Source organism: Clarias gariepinus, chromosome 8 (genome assembly GCF_024256425.1).
Source record: "Clarias gariepinus isolate MV-2021 ecotype Netherlands chromosome 8, CGAR_prim_01v2, whole genome shotgun sequence".
Classification (NCBI taxonomy): Eukaryota; Metazoa; Chordata; class Actinopteri; order Siluriformes; family Clariidae; genus Clarias; species Clarias gariepinus.
Window position 1 is genome coordinate 11523858 of NC_071107.1, and position 18272 is coordinate 11542129.

An 18272-nucleotide genomic window follows, 5' to 3' on the forward strand; every position below is an offset into this window, starting at 1 on the left:
CAAAGATATATTCGCTTTATAAACAGAATATTATTTGCCCAAGACTTTAGTAAGTCTAAGGATTTAGTCTAGTTGTCAATGGGGAAACTTATCTAAATGGTAAGGTTAAAGTTAGGGGGAAGTGTCTGTAAACCATGACAATATTACATCACCCTCATCATCATCACCCTCATCATTATCATAATAATAATAAAGGCCAGGTAATTAGGATAGTGGCAACTGTGATGACATGGTGATTGTAATAACACCTGGGGTAACTGTATTGGTAGTATTGGTGATTACAGAGGTGATGGTGTTTATAACATGAGTCATAATGACTGAGGACAGGAAGAAAGGATCATCATGATGACTGATAACAGATGATAGGAAAGTCTGTAACAGTAGTATAGTAATAACAGAGGTGATTGTGATGACCGAGATGATGGTACTTACAGTGCATTGATTGTACTGATGGTAGCTGTAATGGCAATGATGATGCTAATGACAACAATAACGATGGTGGTGCTGATGTTTATGAACTAGTTTTTAAAATGTCAAGTCAGAATTTGGGCCTTACTGGTTCTTTTTGCTTCTCATTTACCCAACTGTTTAACAGCACATTTACCACTGCGCTCAAAGTAGCAACCTAAAAATAATGATAAATTGATGAATGCTCTCCGTTCTGCAGAAATCATTAAAACAGCCACGCTGACTGCAAACTTTTTTTTTTGTGCAAGCTCAACCTCAGGAAGTGCACATATCTGACAAATGTTTTTTGTTGTTGTTGTTTTGTTTTTTTTAAACATTCTCTGAGCCTATGAATGAGATCAGAGCCAGTCTCGACTTGCTGGACAAGCCTGAGCACGGTGTTTAAAATATACCCTGTGCTGAGGGTTCTGTCTCTTGTACTTACTCGTGTACAATAAGATGCTAAATAAAATTTATCTCCATGCAAAAAATGTAATATGCCTACGAGCATGCTGTTATAGGAAAACAATATAGGTTTTTGCAAATTACTGTTACCAGCTGGAACTTTATTACAATAATCTCAAGTTTTCAAACACACACACAAGTTTTTTTATACGAGGAGTGTCAATCAAAATTTGTATTGCAATTGTGATTTTATAAATATCCCAATTTAATTTACATTTTTTGGAATTTGTTACAATTCTTTTACCACGTCAAATGCAAATATATAAATAATTTAAAAAAGAATAATTTTGAAGTGTCCCGATAGATAAATTGCCAAACAGAAGAACTGCAATACATCGCTGTATCGACCACCCGCCATCTCTAATGCACAGGCACTGGATTTTACAGACAGACTCCACATCTCTAACTGCGCTCAAGAATTGTTTGTGTGCTAAAACTGAATCATAGGACAGCTTTTTTTATCCTCTGTGCTTTTCCGCTTTCATCTATTTCCAAACAAAGAGATTTACCTTAAAATAACAGCCATTTCTCAGCAAAAGACGTTTTCATATTTGACTCGACTGTCACAAACATGCTAAATGCAAAAAGCTTTCCGAGACACTCTATATTTTTCAAGACTGCACGGGAGACCATTTTTAAACCCACCAGATGACGTACTTGACAAGCCTGGCGAATCAAAACAACAGAAAATAAGCACTCTGCAACGATTCACAAGATTTTTTTTTCCACAAATACAAACATAAACCATTCTGTGTGCAATTTTTCTTTTAAAATAAAAAAAGAAATGGAGCATTCAGACAAAGCACAACCTCTCAGTCAGACTGTACATCATCGTAAGTAAAACCGAGTTATCTCAAGAGAGGTTTCGGGTTTTACCATTAAATTGCTTTGAGTATTAACTAACAAAAAAAAAAAAACCTAGAGTAGAACGCAAAGACACCAAATATTAGCAAAACTATAAATAATGTATTTACAAGCAGGCTATTTTAATTACCCAAAATGCATGCAACCGTTTAGATTCACATTCTCCTCTGTGAGATTACTGCTGTCCAACCGTTTTTATTCTTTAAACGCCATTATGGAATTTTGCCAAGTTAATCTCCCATATCAACTGCGCACCAATTGAGATTCTCAAGGTAAGCACATTGCTAAAAGACCTCCCCCTCCACTAAAAAGTGAAAACTCAGCAGTGGAAAGAAATTCATGTGCATTATTAAAGCTGCTCCTGTTTCAGCACGCTGGTTCGCTGAACGCTTTGTTGAGCTAAACCGCACATTCAGAGACTGCTGCCAAAAAGAATTGTTCATATCATAATCCTAAAGAGAAAAGACAAGTGAGCATGCCAGTATAGGAAAACAATGTTGGAATAGTGTGTTGCTGCCTAATGCAAAACAAATTACTGTTACCAACTAGAAATGTATTACTTTACAATAATCTCATGTCTTGAAGTTAACATTTTTCTTATACGAGGGGTGTTGATCAAACGTCCTGGATCTTTGACTATGCAGAATAACAGAACACAATTATTCTATTTAGTTCTCTGCTACACTAATGCACTTATGCCAGAGTTTCACTAGTTCTTGTATACCACCACCATGCTCATTCTGCCTGCTTCATGTTTGAAACACTAGCCTCCCAGGAACTCCTTTAATGGCTTGGAGTGAGGTCAGGACTGTAGCAATAATTACTACGCGGGTTCCTGTAATGTGCAAGTGGTGTTCATAACCAAATTGTGTGAACAGTTTTCCCACAAGCAGATGCGTCTCTTCTGTGTCTCTTCTTGAAAAATGCGGTCTTCTTTACAATGTTTGCACCAATCAAATGTTTTTACTGCGGCTAAGAGTCTCATTACCGCATTGTTCTTAAATGTCAATTGGTTTCACAGCTTCTTTCACAAGAAATTTCATCACGAGTCCCGGTTTGACGTTCCTTGTACTTCGACAATTTACCAACATCTAAAACTAGTTTTTGTTGTTAGGTCAAAAAAGCCATTGCTCAACTAGACTTACTTCTCTCATTCTTTACATCAATATGACAGGAAAAAATTATCAAGTTGGCAGGCTACTAAAAAACCTCTGATCTGACACCACTCTCTCTCCTTCAGCACCCTGACACTAGATATTTCTTCCTATAAGCCAGTCAATAAGCAATAAAGTTGGTCAAGCCAACTAACACCAAAGTGCATTTGGTTTAGTTATATGACGCAGCAAACCCTAAATGACATTATACCATAACCACAGTGTGCATCTACAGTATTCATTTGAAACAGCAGCACAGGTAGTTTCAACTGTAATGTAAACATGAATGTTATTGTTCTCATTCTAATACGGTATTTGTTTTTATAGTAACGGCTCATACACAGAAACTTTCAGCAAACATTCCACATTAATGTTGGTGTGAAACAAATCATATAGTGTATAGGAGAGCGCTCATATCAAGTAAGAGGGCAAGAGGTCATATAAAAATTAAAAAATGAAAGAGCGAGAGTGTGAGGAATTATATTGAGTTCACAAGAGAGAAAAGTCATCATGACAGAGTGGGAAATCATATAGAGTGAGTGTAAAAGATGGTTCATAATGAGCATGAGAAAGCGAGAGATAGATAGGGAGAGAAATCATCATGCCTGAGAGAGAGAAAAGAGAGAGAGAGAGAGAGAAGGGAGAAAAGTTCATATCAAGTAAAGGAAGAGGAGAAAGAAAGCGAAACAGAGAGAACTAGAGATCATACAAAGAGACAGATGGAGAGAGCACCCAAGCGAGAGAGGTTAAAATGGAGAAATCATCATGCGAGGGTAGAACAGAGTTCATATCGAGCGAGAGGAGGAAAGAAAGGAACAGGGAGAGCCAGAGAGAGAGAGAATGAGAGATCAAACCTAGGGACAGATGGGGAGAGAGAGACAGAAATCATCATGCAATAGCTAATATAGAGAGTGTAAGAGAGTTTCTATCAACCAAAAAAAGAAGAAAGAGAAGGAGAAAGAGAGGGGGGAGAGAGGTAGAACAGTGTAGGTTAAAATTTTATTTCTACCACAATATTATATTGTTAGGAGTATAAACACTGCCCAAATTGTTAAGTTTTAAAACGATTTACAAAATCATGATGCTTGATGGATCCTCCGCACCTCGATACGTTCTCGATTCTGGACCGGGAAAGAGGGACACACACACACACACACACACGATGTGTCTGGAGTTCTCAGTTTATCAGCAGCAAAGAGAGCATTTTTAGGCTTCTGGTAAGATGCTCTGTGTAACGTACCTTCCAGACATCAAAAGAACCCATCATTAAAATGTTAGTCGTAGAGAGACCCGTCGACGATAGAAAATACACCAGCAGTTTCTGGTTAAAGAAAAGGGTACCGGCGGGCACGAGCTGTTTGTCTGAATTTTCGTCTGAACACGGCCTGTAGGAAGTGTTATAAGTTATGTAAGGAATTTGGAAGTGCAATGAGGGGACTGGGTTTTTTGAGCAGAGAAGCAAGTTCAACTAACTAACTCTAAAGTGATAAAATGTGAAATGTTGCGAAATGTCAGTAAGAAATGAAACACTGAAATCTCTGTGGTCTAAGTGGAATAATACATGATTTTACAGCTTTAGTCTTTATTATTTTTTAATAATATAAAGTATGGAATGCCGAGCAACAGACAAATGAGCAGCAAACACGGACAAAAAAAGAAAAGAAAAGAAAAGATCACACAGACAGACACACAAACGCGCAGAAACACAAACACACAGCAGCAGCAGCCACTACTTAACTGCTCAATAATCTCACTTGTTTTCTATTTGTTGCGACTTCAGAGTGTCGCACTATTTGTCAGGTCTATCTAACTGGAACTGACAATTTTCACCAGCCATTTTTCCGTTTCATTTCTTCAGCTTAGGGAAAAAAAAGAAAAAGGAAAAAAAAAAAAAAAAGAGATGAATTTTTGGTTGAGGCATGTCAGGAAAAGAGATATTTGACAGCGCAACATAAAACCAAATGACAAACGAGACACATTTCTCTAAAGCGGAGCAAGCTTTCTCTTGCAGTAAACAGGAGGATACAATTCAAATACTAATCATATTTTTTTTTCACCAGAACCAAAACAAAAACGATAAAAAAGAAAAAAATTATCTACTGTTGAGTTAAAAAAAAAAAGAGAAAAAAATGTTTTTACACCCATAAGGACAAAACAATAAAAGAGGTTATTATAATCAGGGGATACAATTTAAATCGTGTCTCATCCCAGATGTTACCTAGATCACTTTGATTTGATGCATTTCTGGTCACTGCACTCTTTGGTCCCCCAAATTGGTGCAAGAAAATGGTTGGGTTGTTGGTTTAGTAGATTTCACGGATATCATTTAACATACCATTTTACAGAGCTGGGAATCAGAAGTAGACTGTCGATTCTATTCCTTTTTTTTTTTTCCAGTCACACTTGGCCACGTTAGAAGCCACACGTGCCCACACGCTTACAGAAACTTTAAAGGCATCAGAGGAGATAAAACATCGCTGCTGCTTTATAATTTACCATTTTTAATAATTTTTACATTTTTATCACGTGTGGTATTTCCAAAGTTTGTTTGGAAAGAATAATTAATCATTAATGAATAAATAATTAGTACTCCCACATTAATTACGGCTCTACAGCCAACCAGAGGCGTCTGTGAGCGTCCTGGTGTCCTGCTTCCAGTTGGAGATCTTGTCACATGGATGCCCCCCGCAAGAATCGTGATAATATCTAATCAAGAGCTGACTGCTGATTCCCATCCCTAATAAACGTGTATTACCAGTCTTCTATCAAAGTTCATAATTCCAATACATTTTAATATTTCACAGTGAATAAACTTTATTATTATGTTATTCTTAACAACCCATGACTACAGGGTTCAGAACGTCTGAAGATTTGAAGATGGATTTTCACTGCAAATGCTTCTTCTTTTAATACTTCCTTCAATAAGAATCGTGTTAGAATTCACATCTAACATTATGAACACACTCCGTTATCTGGCACCTCTTCTGTTTACTCAAAGGAGTCGGCCACATTTCAGTCTTTAACTTCTTTATATCTATAGGCAAACTGTACTTCAAGTGATTCTATTTTCGCTCAATCAAAAAAAAATGTGGGGGATGCAAACTTTTGCACTCAACCACATAATACAGGGCCATATTTTCTGTACCAGCATTACTCAGCCTCACAAACTCTACAGAGGCCAAATAAAGCCATGACGTTCAATAGATTTGTATCTAAACACTTGAATTCACACACAGAGCTGAGAGAGAGAGAGAGAGAGAGAGAGACGCAGTCCCCTACTGAGCCTATTGGACATGTCCTCAAACTGCTCAGGGTCAAACGAGTGTCTTATCAGGCCAGACCAGTGATGACAGACAGCAAAAAGTATTTTGCAGCCTCAAACCGCTGCCTGTGTGTCCCCACAGACAAATTCAATTAAAGCAGCAGAATTCAGGGGACTGCAGCTGCTTTAATTGGATAACAAATGAAATAGCTGCTGGCTCTGATGCCAATCGGGCACGTTGCCCATTGTTCCTTTACTCCACAAGTGAAAGAAAAAAAGGCACCCTTTGGTGTGGATTCTGTGAAGAGGCTGCCTTTAATATCCATCTATGCCAGTCACATCGTCCATGTTTTATAAACTCTGGACTAAACAATGACAGTGTGCTGAAGATGTGCACAATAATGGTAAGAGAACACTATGAAAAAATGTGAAGTGAAGTTGCAACAGATTATATTGCTTCTGCATTGACATCTGACTGAGGGATAATGCTGTGACTATTAGAACGACCTGAACAGACTGCATTGCAAAAAAACTATTAAAAAACTGGAGGACAAAAAAAAAAAAATCCCTAAAATAAGAATCCATAAAATACAGCTAAAATAAAATGTCAGGCTATTTTTCAAATATGTGTAAAGAAATAAGAGCTATAGACTCAAAGTGAGAGCAATGCCCCTGGATTATAGCTATAAATGTATCGTGTTACTTATCAAATTCAAATTTTATTAGTCACATACACAGTACGATATGCAGTGAAATGCTTAATTCTTCGCATATCCCATCTTCTTGTTGGTAGGCAGGGGTCAGAGCACAGGGTCAGCCATTTTACGGCTCCCCGGAGCAGAAAGGGTTTAAGGGCCTTGCTCAAGGGCCCAACAGCGGCAACCTGGCCTTAAAGGGGATCTTTAATGCAAACATCATTTTTCAAAAGTCAGAAGGGTCTCTACTGTGCACTTACAAACAAAAAGGAGAAACAAAAAGAAAAATCCCTGTTTTTGGTCAATTTTTATATTAGCCAGAGAATAAACAGGCCAATTAAATTTCCAGTAGCAACCTCTTTTCCACTCTCGTCTGTTTCAACCCCTCAGCATTCAGTATTAGCAGTGTACAAACTAATCATGGACTGTTCATCTGCGCTAGTTTCTTACTGGTTCATGTGTTTAAAGTTAGATTTTTTTTTCTTTTAGTTTAATGCCTGAATGATTCATAGGTCAATGTGTAACTTAAATTAAAAAAAAAATCCTCTGAAACTGGTCAGGTACCGGGACGGGACTAAAAATAAGAGTCACAAACCTGCCAAAAAATGTCCTCAAGGAAGCCTGGAGAACTATTTCTCAAGACGACATTAAAAATACAAGAAAGTCTGACTCTTTACAAGCTAAATTTGAAGAAATGAAGGGGTGGGTTCAAGACCTTTACAAAAAGCATGCATGTTCCCTAAATGAAGATCTGACATGTGAAATGTAGCTATGAGAATGAGTAGCCTAATTAACCAAAATAAATATCTTTTTCTCATGTAAAAACAAGCAGAACCATGAAAATGGTCCATCACTGAAAAATAACTAAACAAAAAAAAAAAAAAAAGAATTCCTAAAAAAAAAAAAAAACAAGGTTGACATTTTGGAATGTAGTTGATGTCATTTACTTAAAAGCCTCCCTTCAAATACTTCAGCTCAGAATGAAGGAGGAAAAAAGCTGTCTGAGAAGGGATCAAGCTTGTTGAATTGCAACAGCAGTGACGGCACAATGATGATAAATAGCAGAGGTGTAAATCAGAGGAGCTGAAAAATGTCTGATGATCCCAATTACCTGAGGTGGTTGAGCAGAGGCTGGAGTCGCTCGTCAGATTGCACGGCTGGTAAAGAGCGTGCTGTCAGCTGCAAACACACAAAACAGTTTGAAAGGGTCAAACGTAAAGGCCATCTTTATGATCAAATGTTTTTCTGCTGCCAAAAGAAAACAGACTTCCGTTCTGTAAATACCTTTGCACCTTTAGTATTAATTTTATCTTTATTAAATAATATAAAACAAATTATTTTTATCAATGAGTATCAATTTGACATTTGTCTTAAATTAAATTACCTAGATAATGGAACTAATTGTTGACTGCATGTGTTTGAGCTACAAAGTGGAAAAACATGGATGATTTAATGTCTATCTTTCCTTTCTTAGGGCTAACATTACACTGAATAGTCAGTGTAACTTAACATTTCTTTGATGAACTTGGGGGCTAAAGAGACTGTCTCAGGTTGGGATTCTAAGTTATGGGAGTTTTTCTTTGTTTCTTTCGAGTTGAAGGTCAAAAGCTGAGAATTACAACATTTATCAATATGTTGTTGGTCTTTCGACTGCTCCCGGAAAGGGGTCGCCACAGCAGACCATCCGATCCGCACACAAGCTTGGCACATCCCTCCCATTTTATCCAAGCTTGGGACCGGCACTGCATGCAGTGGATAGGGAATTTAACCCAGGCCTTCCGCATGGCAGACAAGAAACCTACCACTGAGCCACCAATGCCCCCTATGATGTCATTCTTAATAATAATTATAATTAAAAAAAAATAAAAAACAGTCGAACACTCCAGCCAGACACAGTGACTGATGGGCAATGTTGTATTCATTTTTCCAGTGAAGTGAAGACCTGTTGTTCCCTACACTGTTACAGTTTCCACGAGCATTATGATCTTATTTCTATTACTAACGATACAATTCAATTACATTTTATTTGTATAGCGCTTTTAACGATTGTCATTGTTGCAAAGCAGCTTTACACAACCAAAAGAAATGGAAAGTCTAGATTAAACTAAAGCATTTAATCAAAGCTAGACTGTAGATTTAGGTCCATTCGAGTAAATTTGTGGCGATCCGATAAGGTTAAATAGCACTAAAGATGATTATCTAATTTGTCTTGCACCTATATTTCTTACACTGAAATGCTGTGTAACCTCTGTTGTTTATTTAAGTGTCAGATCTCATACAAAGAAAGAACTTTTCATTTTTAAAAGTCTGATTAAACTGGATAAACCCACAGCTGTACTACCATTAATATTACTATAGCTTTAGAAATCTAAAAATGGTCTTTTTTTTTTGTCACCTGCAAGGTTAAATACATCATTTCTATAGTAGCCATTTTTGGCAGATGCTCCACATAATCAAAGAATAATAAAAAGATTTCTAAAATTATGTTAAACTATGAAAAAACAGTATTAGAGTGAAGATCTCTGTGAAGAAACAGCTAATATTTATGGAAGGAGTTTTCTTTTAGGGAATAATTCTCAGGACAGAGGAGTTTTCAGTCTTCAGTTTCTACTTAAGAACAAGCCGCAGGATTTTTATTTTTTTGCCTTGCTACCTTTAAAAGAGGGAAAAAACATAGACCAGTAAAAGAACAACTGCTTTTAGCTATAAAAAGCTATAATGGCTATAATAACTAACTTTCCCTGATGGTTCACAACATTAAATAACCTATAAATGGACAAAAGTACATCATACGATTTTCTAATTGTGTGTAAGCAGTGCAAGATGAACACAACAAAAAAACAAATACCCTTTGCTATAAACCGATACAGGTTCAATTAACTTCACTGCTGCGGTTTATTATTTTTTTTCTATAACAGCAGGTCGCATCTTGTTTCATTCCTTACACGTCGCATTAAAAAAGCTGACTACATAAACTGTCACATATGTGAAACAAGTAGCTCACTACATCCTCAGCTCATAAATATGATAACATTCATAAAGTCTGCAGTGCGTCTGTTAACCAGAGCAAGACGAAGTCAGTGATGAAGAGACGTGTTGGACGAACATGATCAAACTACTAAGGAAGCAGCAGATTGTAGTGTAGGCGGCAACATTTCCACTCCAACAAATATGGGCTCCCAAGATCATGAAAAACAGTTTATCCAAATAAATTGGCTTCTATTTCCATACACAGGTTAAACTAGACAAGAAGTGTTGAAACTAATTCTGCATATGCATAAGAGTTAGAGCTGCACAAATAATCGCGGAAATAATAAAAATGTGATAATTATTTGACTTTGTTAATAATTTAAGCTTTGGTTTCTTTTTTTAAAAATAGCTAAATAAAAAATAATAATATATATTATATACATCCTCAATATGATTATTTGAGCCTTTATATGCTGATAAACACAAGTAAAAAGTAAAGGCTACATATGCAAGTTTAAATAATTAGCGTCAACAAAATCACAATATTATATTATTTATCAATATGTTGTTGGTCTTTCTTAATTATTTATTTAATGAGCTTGTAAGAGATCTAAAGTATTATTTAAGATTAATGCACCATAAGAGTTCACTTTGTTTGGGTTATTGGGTACAAACACATAATAGAGTCCTACGTTATTGCACAGTGCTAATGTAATTTTCTTAATTTCTCTTCAAAGTATTGTTCTCCTCTTCTAGGAATAGCATTAATAATATATACTAAGGAACTAATACAAGTAAACTAATGAACTATTAGTTCAAGTATAAATACTGTATTGCTAACAAACACCGCTGCATGATTTAATTGAATATGCAATTTAAATTAAGGTAATAAGGATTTAAAATTTAGTTTAACTTTTTTAATTGTTTAGGAAGCCTTATAACAATATAAAGTACACAAATACTTGTGTTTTGCAAGAGTATCACTTCTTTTGTGGTAATTGGCAGTTGGTTCAATACTGCCACCTAGTGTGGAACAATTTATTGGCATGAAAAAAAGATGACACTTTTTTTTTTAATACAATTAAAACAAGTTACACTTCAGTTCAGTGTTCATTAAATAGTTTTTATATTTTTCTTCAAAACCCCAAGACCTAAAATATACCCACTTGAAATAAATCAGACAGTAAACATTTGGGCCGCTGAAGTTAAAAATAAATAAATAAATAAAATATAAAAAGTCTACCTATGACATCTTTACAAACAGAGACGTTTTTTAGCACAAAAAAACAGTAGAAACAATAATAATAGTTTGCTAGGTTTTATATTATGCTGCAATAATTCTGCAATAAGAATATTCTAACATTTATTTCCAACTACAAACTATTTCAATATTTAAACCTTCAAGAAACCGTACATAATTTAAACTGTTAAACACATTATCAGTTTATGTTTATTGGGACCTTATGCACTAGAGACATTACTAAAATAATTTAAGACTGTACATCTTCTACTGAACATTATAGCTTAGCCTAGCTTTCACATGCTTAAAACACTTACATTAGCGTACAGTTGGGCAAAATCATCTAGCACATCTTCTTTGATAACACATCTCTATTTGATACTGAGGTGTTGAATCTCTCATGTAAATTTACACTGCTAACACAGTACACTGTTGAGCGTCGGTGATTTGCCCTCATGCTCGCGTGTCTGACTGGCTGAGGATCGCTGCTTCCATGCAGCGTCATCTCTTTTCAGAGCATACCCCTAGCGCAGAAACAGATTCAAATTCTAAAATCGAAGTATGTTTTCATCCAACTTACTGTTTTCGCACCATCGTAAAATTTAAAAATCGTACGTCAAACCACCATAAATCATAGACCGTTTTTTTTTTTGTACAGTGTTATTTTTAAAGAAGCAAACTCCTCTTTATGTCATTAAACTGAAGATCAAGTCTGTTTACAGCTTTTTTATGCCAAGTGATAAAAGAAACTAACTTGGGTCATGGAGGTTCCACAACATTAATCATGGCTATAACTACAGTATATAAAAAAGTTTTAAAAATCATTGCCAGATTGCGGTGGTACAAGAATTGAAAAATTATTACATAATGACCACTGACAGGTGAAGAGCTAACGTTGATTATGTCATTACAATAGGACCTGGAAATGGGTGGAGTATTATTAGGCAGCAAGTGAACATGGTATGCTCCCTGTGTGCAGTGATCAGGACCCAAGTACTGTAAAGTGGTCCAAGGATGGAAAACTGGTAAAACAGCAAGAGGGTCATGGCTGGCCAAGCCTCATTGATGCGTGTGGGAAAATGAAGGCTGACCCGTGTCTTCCAATCAAACAGGAGAGCTCAAGTTTTAGATAGATAGGTGTCGAAACACAGGCATCACATTGTCTCCCAACCAAAGCATGTATAATAGGGATGTGAGGATCAGGACTGTACCATTGGGCAATGAAAGAAGGTGGCCTCGTCTGATGAAACATGCTTTCTTTTACATGATGTGGACGGTCAGGTGTGCAACATGGCACTCAATATTAAGCAGGCGGTCATAATCTTATGAGAACTTATGAGCTGTGAGAACCAAAAAAAACAAAAAAAAAAACCCTTGATTAACTGAAATATTCAGTTCAATAGGGTTTGTAAGCCAGGTCAAGGGGTACAAAAAGCTCAAGAAAACACAGTCATTCAGACAAATGGGAGCAGTGTACATTTTTATGCAAGGTCGGGCCAACAGAGATGCCATTACGGGCAACACACACACACACACACACACACACACACACACACACACACGTTCATAACGACTCACTAACAGTCCAGAGGGACCAAGAATCATTACTTCAGTGCTGCCATGTTGGTGATCCAGATAATTGGTAAGAAATAGGAGTCAGATAAAAAAAAAAAGTACTGCAGAGAGCGCAGGACTCCAGAGAGACAGATGAGGTAAGAAAGAATATTCTCCAAATTTAAAATGGCCTTCTGTATTTTCTACTGTATAAAATCGATAGTAATACTAAACGGACTGATCCGCCGTAAACATCACTTCTCCTACGTACTGATAGTCCAATTATGATAGCTGATTTATGAGGGAAAAAATATAAAAAGCAGAATCGATAGCAGAAAGCAAGTTTCCACACAGGCTAGATGGCAACAATGGTCATCAATCAAGAAGGGATAAAAAAATCTTTAAAATCAAACAAATGCATTGTAATACCTAATAAAAATACAAACACATATGCACAAGGTCTCACAAGTACTATTCAGAACTCCTTGCCTGTATTTTCACTTTTTTAGCGTGCACATGAACAGAATAATGATGAACACGCACCGGTGCTCATCAGACATGCCAAAGCTCTTATCCAGCTTGACTAGCAGTTCTTTCTTTCCTTCAGACCATCTCGTCAGTGAACTTGATTTAGTTATTAGTTGTGTCATCATACTCCTGCTGTGTTTTCGGCTTTCCCCACAAAGAGCTCTGCTTCTCTTTCAAGCTATTCACATAGTTTTGATGTTATTCTTTTATTCCAGTCCTCTTAACATTCATTTTCATCCAGTCAGTCATTTTTGTGTGTGTACACAGTCATCTGTGTGTTTGTGTGTACTTTTTGTTGTACGTGTAAAGCTTTATGAGTTGATGTTTATTTGCTTTCAACTGAAAGTGAAATTTTGGCACAGCACAGACTATCTAGACACTGCAGCATGCTCATACACACTACAATCAAAAGAGCAAAATCTTCCAGGTAGCCAGTTCTGTAAAAGCATTAAGGATTTATATATATGTATACACACACATTACATTACATTATACATTATTTTTTTCTTGTTTAAAAAAATTATTCATTAGTTTTATCCTCGCCAGCAATCCACCCAAACATACAATCATATGAAACAATAAGACTCCTTTCAACCCCACACACACAACTAGTGATTCTCTAGGGGTTAAAACAAAAGCTTGAAAGAGAAAAGATTAATTTTTTTCGTGTTTTTTGAAAAAAAAAGAAGCCTAAAGCCGTCATCGGCGTATTGATTAACAGATTGTCATCAGGCCGCTTTTCAGCATCATGAACTCTTTTGTCTCGCAGGATCTCGTGAAAAGTCCAAAACACAAAAGCTTCCATTCTCAAGCAGAAACCGATCAATGCTGCGAGAAGAAACGACCACGTTCTGTCCTAGGCTCTTTCTTATCCTCGTAATTAAACAATCTCTATTGTCTTCAGATGGGCAATTACCGGCAAATGGGAAAAGCATCTTAATATGTTAACATGGACTGAATTTTAAGTACCTAAAATAAGAGCCTCATTTGTGCATTTGCTATTTTGGAACTTGCAAATATGTCATTCAGAAACAGCACATCAAATGTAAGAAGGAATCAGCCACAGCCAAGTCAAGAACACTGCGAAATGTTTCCTTTTTTTTTTCTTTTTCAAATTTTTAATCAGCTTTTTTTTTCTGAAATCATTTAAAAGAACAGATGTGGCCGAAGACTAGCGCTAGATTGTAAAGAGACAGCGCCTCCATTAGGATAAAGCAAGAACTACACACAGAACAATTCCAAGAAAATAAACACAATGAAAATAGATCAGTACGAGTGCTCTTCCTGGATTAGAAACTTTTAGGTTGTTTTTCACTGAAGGCTGGCAGTTACTGGAAACCCCCACCTCCCCTCAGCTGTTTTGAGATGTGGGCAAACTGGGTAGCAATACTGTTTTGCTTTTTGTCTCTTTTTGGGAATGCTGCTTATTAAATAAAAACTCCTGCTTTTCACTCATTTTAGAGCTGGTGGCAACAAAAAGCTGAAAATAAAATAATAAAAAAAAAAAAAAAAGCTAATGAGTGCTTCGAGTCAGATGGTGATTCAAGTGCAGTGCAATATAAGCCAATCTACAGAGCGGTACCCGTCAGGATCCTGAGCTCTTGAGGCATTCGTCGACATCTTTCCAGGGGACCGTGCACAACACGGAGAAGCTAGACCAGCTAATTGGCATTAGTGTGGTTCACTGAAAAAGATTGCATTTCTCTAAGGAGCTCCGTCATGAAGATGTAGCTTGTTAATACGTATGCCAAGTGGGACGTAATGCAAGTCTCTAGGAAGCTGGTCGTCCACCGGGGAAAAAAAATAGACGAGTGAATGACATTAACAGACAGGACGGATGATGAAATTTTCCATTAACCAGATGTCTGAACAGTTCGTGACCATTTACTGTCTGCATTAATGGTGCATGATGTAGAAGAAAAGTCAGCATTCTGCAGGAGAGGTTTTTTTTTTTTTTGGCCAAAAAAAGTTTGACAGTGTTGGAGAACAGCAGCTCTTGAGTGAAAGTACTAAACTATATGGTCATAATACTGAAAGTTTATATATATATATATATATATATATATATATATATATACATATATACATATATATATATATATATATATATATACAGTATATATATATATATATATATATATATATATATATATATATAGATAGATATATATAGTGCAAAAGTGTAAGTGGAATATCCGTCTTTATTGCTGTGTTGGTTGACAATTTTAACAATGGAAGAAAATATCACAATGTGTATAATAATAAATTGATTAATCACATTACACTATTTAAGGACATAAAGGTTCTTAAAACGCAGGGACGTGCGAGTGGACAAGCTTATAGTTCCGCTTAAATTGTTGCTTTTAAATATGAGAGCACATAGGGGTGCGCAAACTAATTATAGCTTCAGAATGATTAAATTATGTCTTTATAATGGATTGAATATGCAATGACTTCAGCATGATCTAGGATGTTTTTATGCTATGTTTAACTTTTTTTCACACATGCCATAAACACCAAGGAAAGTGAGAACTGCTAAACTAAAAAAGATCCTCAACTAGAGGTGGTGACCCTCCATGTGCATGCCTTATTTACTAATGGCATGTGAATTAGAAATGAGTAAGAAATCAGCAATATAATCTATATCCAATTAAACATTAGCATCATATGTCAAAATGCATACTTGTTAATTTGTTTTAACACTTCCACACTAGCTGTAGGAAGCCTAGTTAACTTAACTGGTTAAACCTCTTATGCCACATTCATGCTCATTAAAAAAAAAAAAAAATCGTATTTTCTAGATGAGCAAGATCATCCTGTCAGAGTTTTCTATTTGAGATGCAGCCCACGAAATAGTCGAAAGCAAAATCAAGTCAGAAGTGAGGCGGTCATTGTGCATGAAACTGGTAAACAGTTTATAATTCGACTTGGAAATCAAAGGCACAGTACTGTTCTGGCTCAGACACTTCAACTACAGTGAGGAACGTACTTATATAATATGATGTTCAAAAGTTACATGAAATATTAAATTGTAAATCTGGATTCAGTGTAGTCAAGGCATTGGGAAAAAATTTCCAAACTCAAAGTTCCCCAAGTTTTAAGAAGCCGTTAAAGGCCTTAAAACCACTCCTGGTTTAAAAAGAAACATGTTTAAAAAAAAACTATATGTTAAAAAACAGAGATAAAATATATTCTTTAAACTTCTTTAAAGAGTTCTTTAAACAAAGTTTCCAAAGTTGTAGATACATCAAGATTAATTGATGGCTTATTGAACGGACCTTCCAACATGTCCGGAGATAGATAAGCAGCCGCTGTTAAGAACAACGTCTGCCGCTGCTTTGCTAATCCGTTGCAGCGATAGGCTGTATTGAGCATCGGATTATCACGGTGTGAAAACAAGCAGCAAAGTCATCTTCCCTTTGTTGACAGAGACCGCACTGTCGTGATAAGCAATCAGCATTACAGAAATTGATCTGACAAGATCAACAGTCTCAGATCATGAAAGGGTATCTGTTCTACACAGATATGGAAACAAATCCAAGAGGATGAACACAAATCACACAGAGATGTCAGAGACACAATACATCAGCAAGGACGTGTTAGATGTTCTTATAAATGGCATAGTGTGCTCTTAAGCTTGTCTGTGCACATTTATCCTTTAAGTGAAACATCCAACATCACCTCAAGATTCGGAAATGTGAAGTACTAATCCTGATAAAACGAAAAACAAGTTGAATGTATGGACCAGATAAGTTTTTGCATTAATGCAATTATTCCTGGAGTATCTATGGGAATGTTTTTAGGTACTGTCTAAATTACTTACCTCAATCATTTGTACAGGATTAAAAAAAATAATAATAATAAAAATATGTTTGATGTTTATGTTTTCATGTTTAATCTTTTAAATAGAAACGTAATGGAATCATCTCACTAGATCATGCACATTAAATAATGATTATGGACTTCTGCAGCACTCACTAATATATTATCCATGTTCCTACAATAAATTGAGTTAATAAATGTGCACATTTCTATTAAATAAGTTCAACATAAGCCTGACATTACCTACCTAATTACTCTTTGTTGAACTTACATACTTTACTTAAATTGAATTTGTGCCCTTAATTTGAGGGCAAAAGTTGATTTGGAAATAATTTTGCTTCTCTAGAGTAAAAAATACTTTGTTATTTTCTCCTACTAAAACCTAAAAAAACAAGCACTGGCTCAATTTCAAGCACATTAAACACATAAAATACAAGGGTCGTTCAAAAGTCAAACCTGAACTTCTCATCTCATTAGCAAAAAAGGAGATCCGAATGCACACTTGTTACCACTACACCATGGTGGCGCTAACATGTCAGGTCACACGATCAAAAAGCAAAATGGATTGCAATCTCGTTGGTGCAAGAACGGAACAGCGTGTTGTGATGAGAAATTATCATGAATGACAGAATTGACAGCACGGTAATGAGGCTCTTAGCCACAGTAAAACATCTGAATGGTGCTAATGTTTTAAAGAAGGCTGTTTGTCCTTCAATAACGATGTCAGCAGTGACAGTGACATGATGCAGCCAGTCCGAACATGGCATACTCCAGCACAGACAGACAACTTTCTACCATTATAGTATTTAAACACTAATGAAATGCTGGGTAAGTGCATTAGTATATCAGGGAACTATACAAAAAAAATAAAGGTAGCTTTTACTCTTATATTCATGTTCTGTTATTCTACACAATCAAAAACTTGATTTGGAGTTTTGGCCTGGCTTTGATCATCTTCCAGGAGAATGTTCTCTGGACAGTCGCTACTGCATTTATTAAATCATATCACTAGCTTAGGGTCTATAAAAAGACAAATGTCAGAAGTGTTGCATGTACTGAGGTTTCCTGCAGAGGAACAAGGGGGGAAAAAAAAACAACAACATTAATTTGTAGAGAATCGCTAGGGAGTCTGATACAGACGTCAGATCCAGATGGAAGTCATTATATTGGTCTGGTCAATATATCGGTCTGGTCAATATATTTAACCTAAGGTTCTGTTTTTTTACACTGCTATATCTGCTGTGTGATTTTACTGGGCATTCAGACAGAGC

The 18272-nt window shown here is 36.1% G+C and overlaps 1 protein-coding gene across 1 annotated transcript in view; it reads right to left on the bottom strand.

Moving 5' to 3' along the window:
• The window catches only part of prim2 (DNA primase subunit 2), a 74711-nt gene that overhangs the window by 35219 nt on the left and 21220 nt on the right, over positions 1–18272 (bottom strand). Inside the window, exon 8 of the mRNA XM_053502350.1 lies at positions 7999–8066. Coding sequence (XP_053358325.1) covers positions 7999–8066 — 68 coding nt within the window. The remainder of the gene's footprint in view (positions 1–7998; positions 8067–18272) is intronic.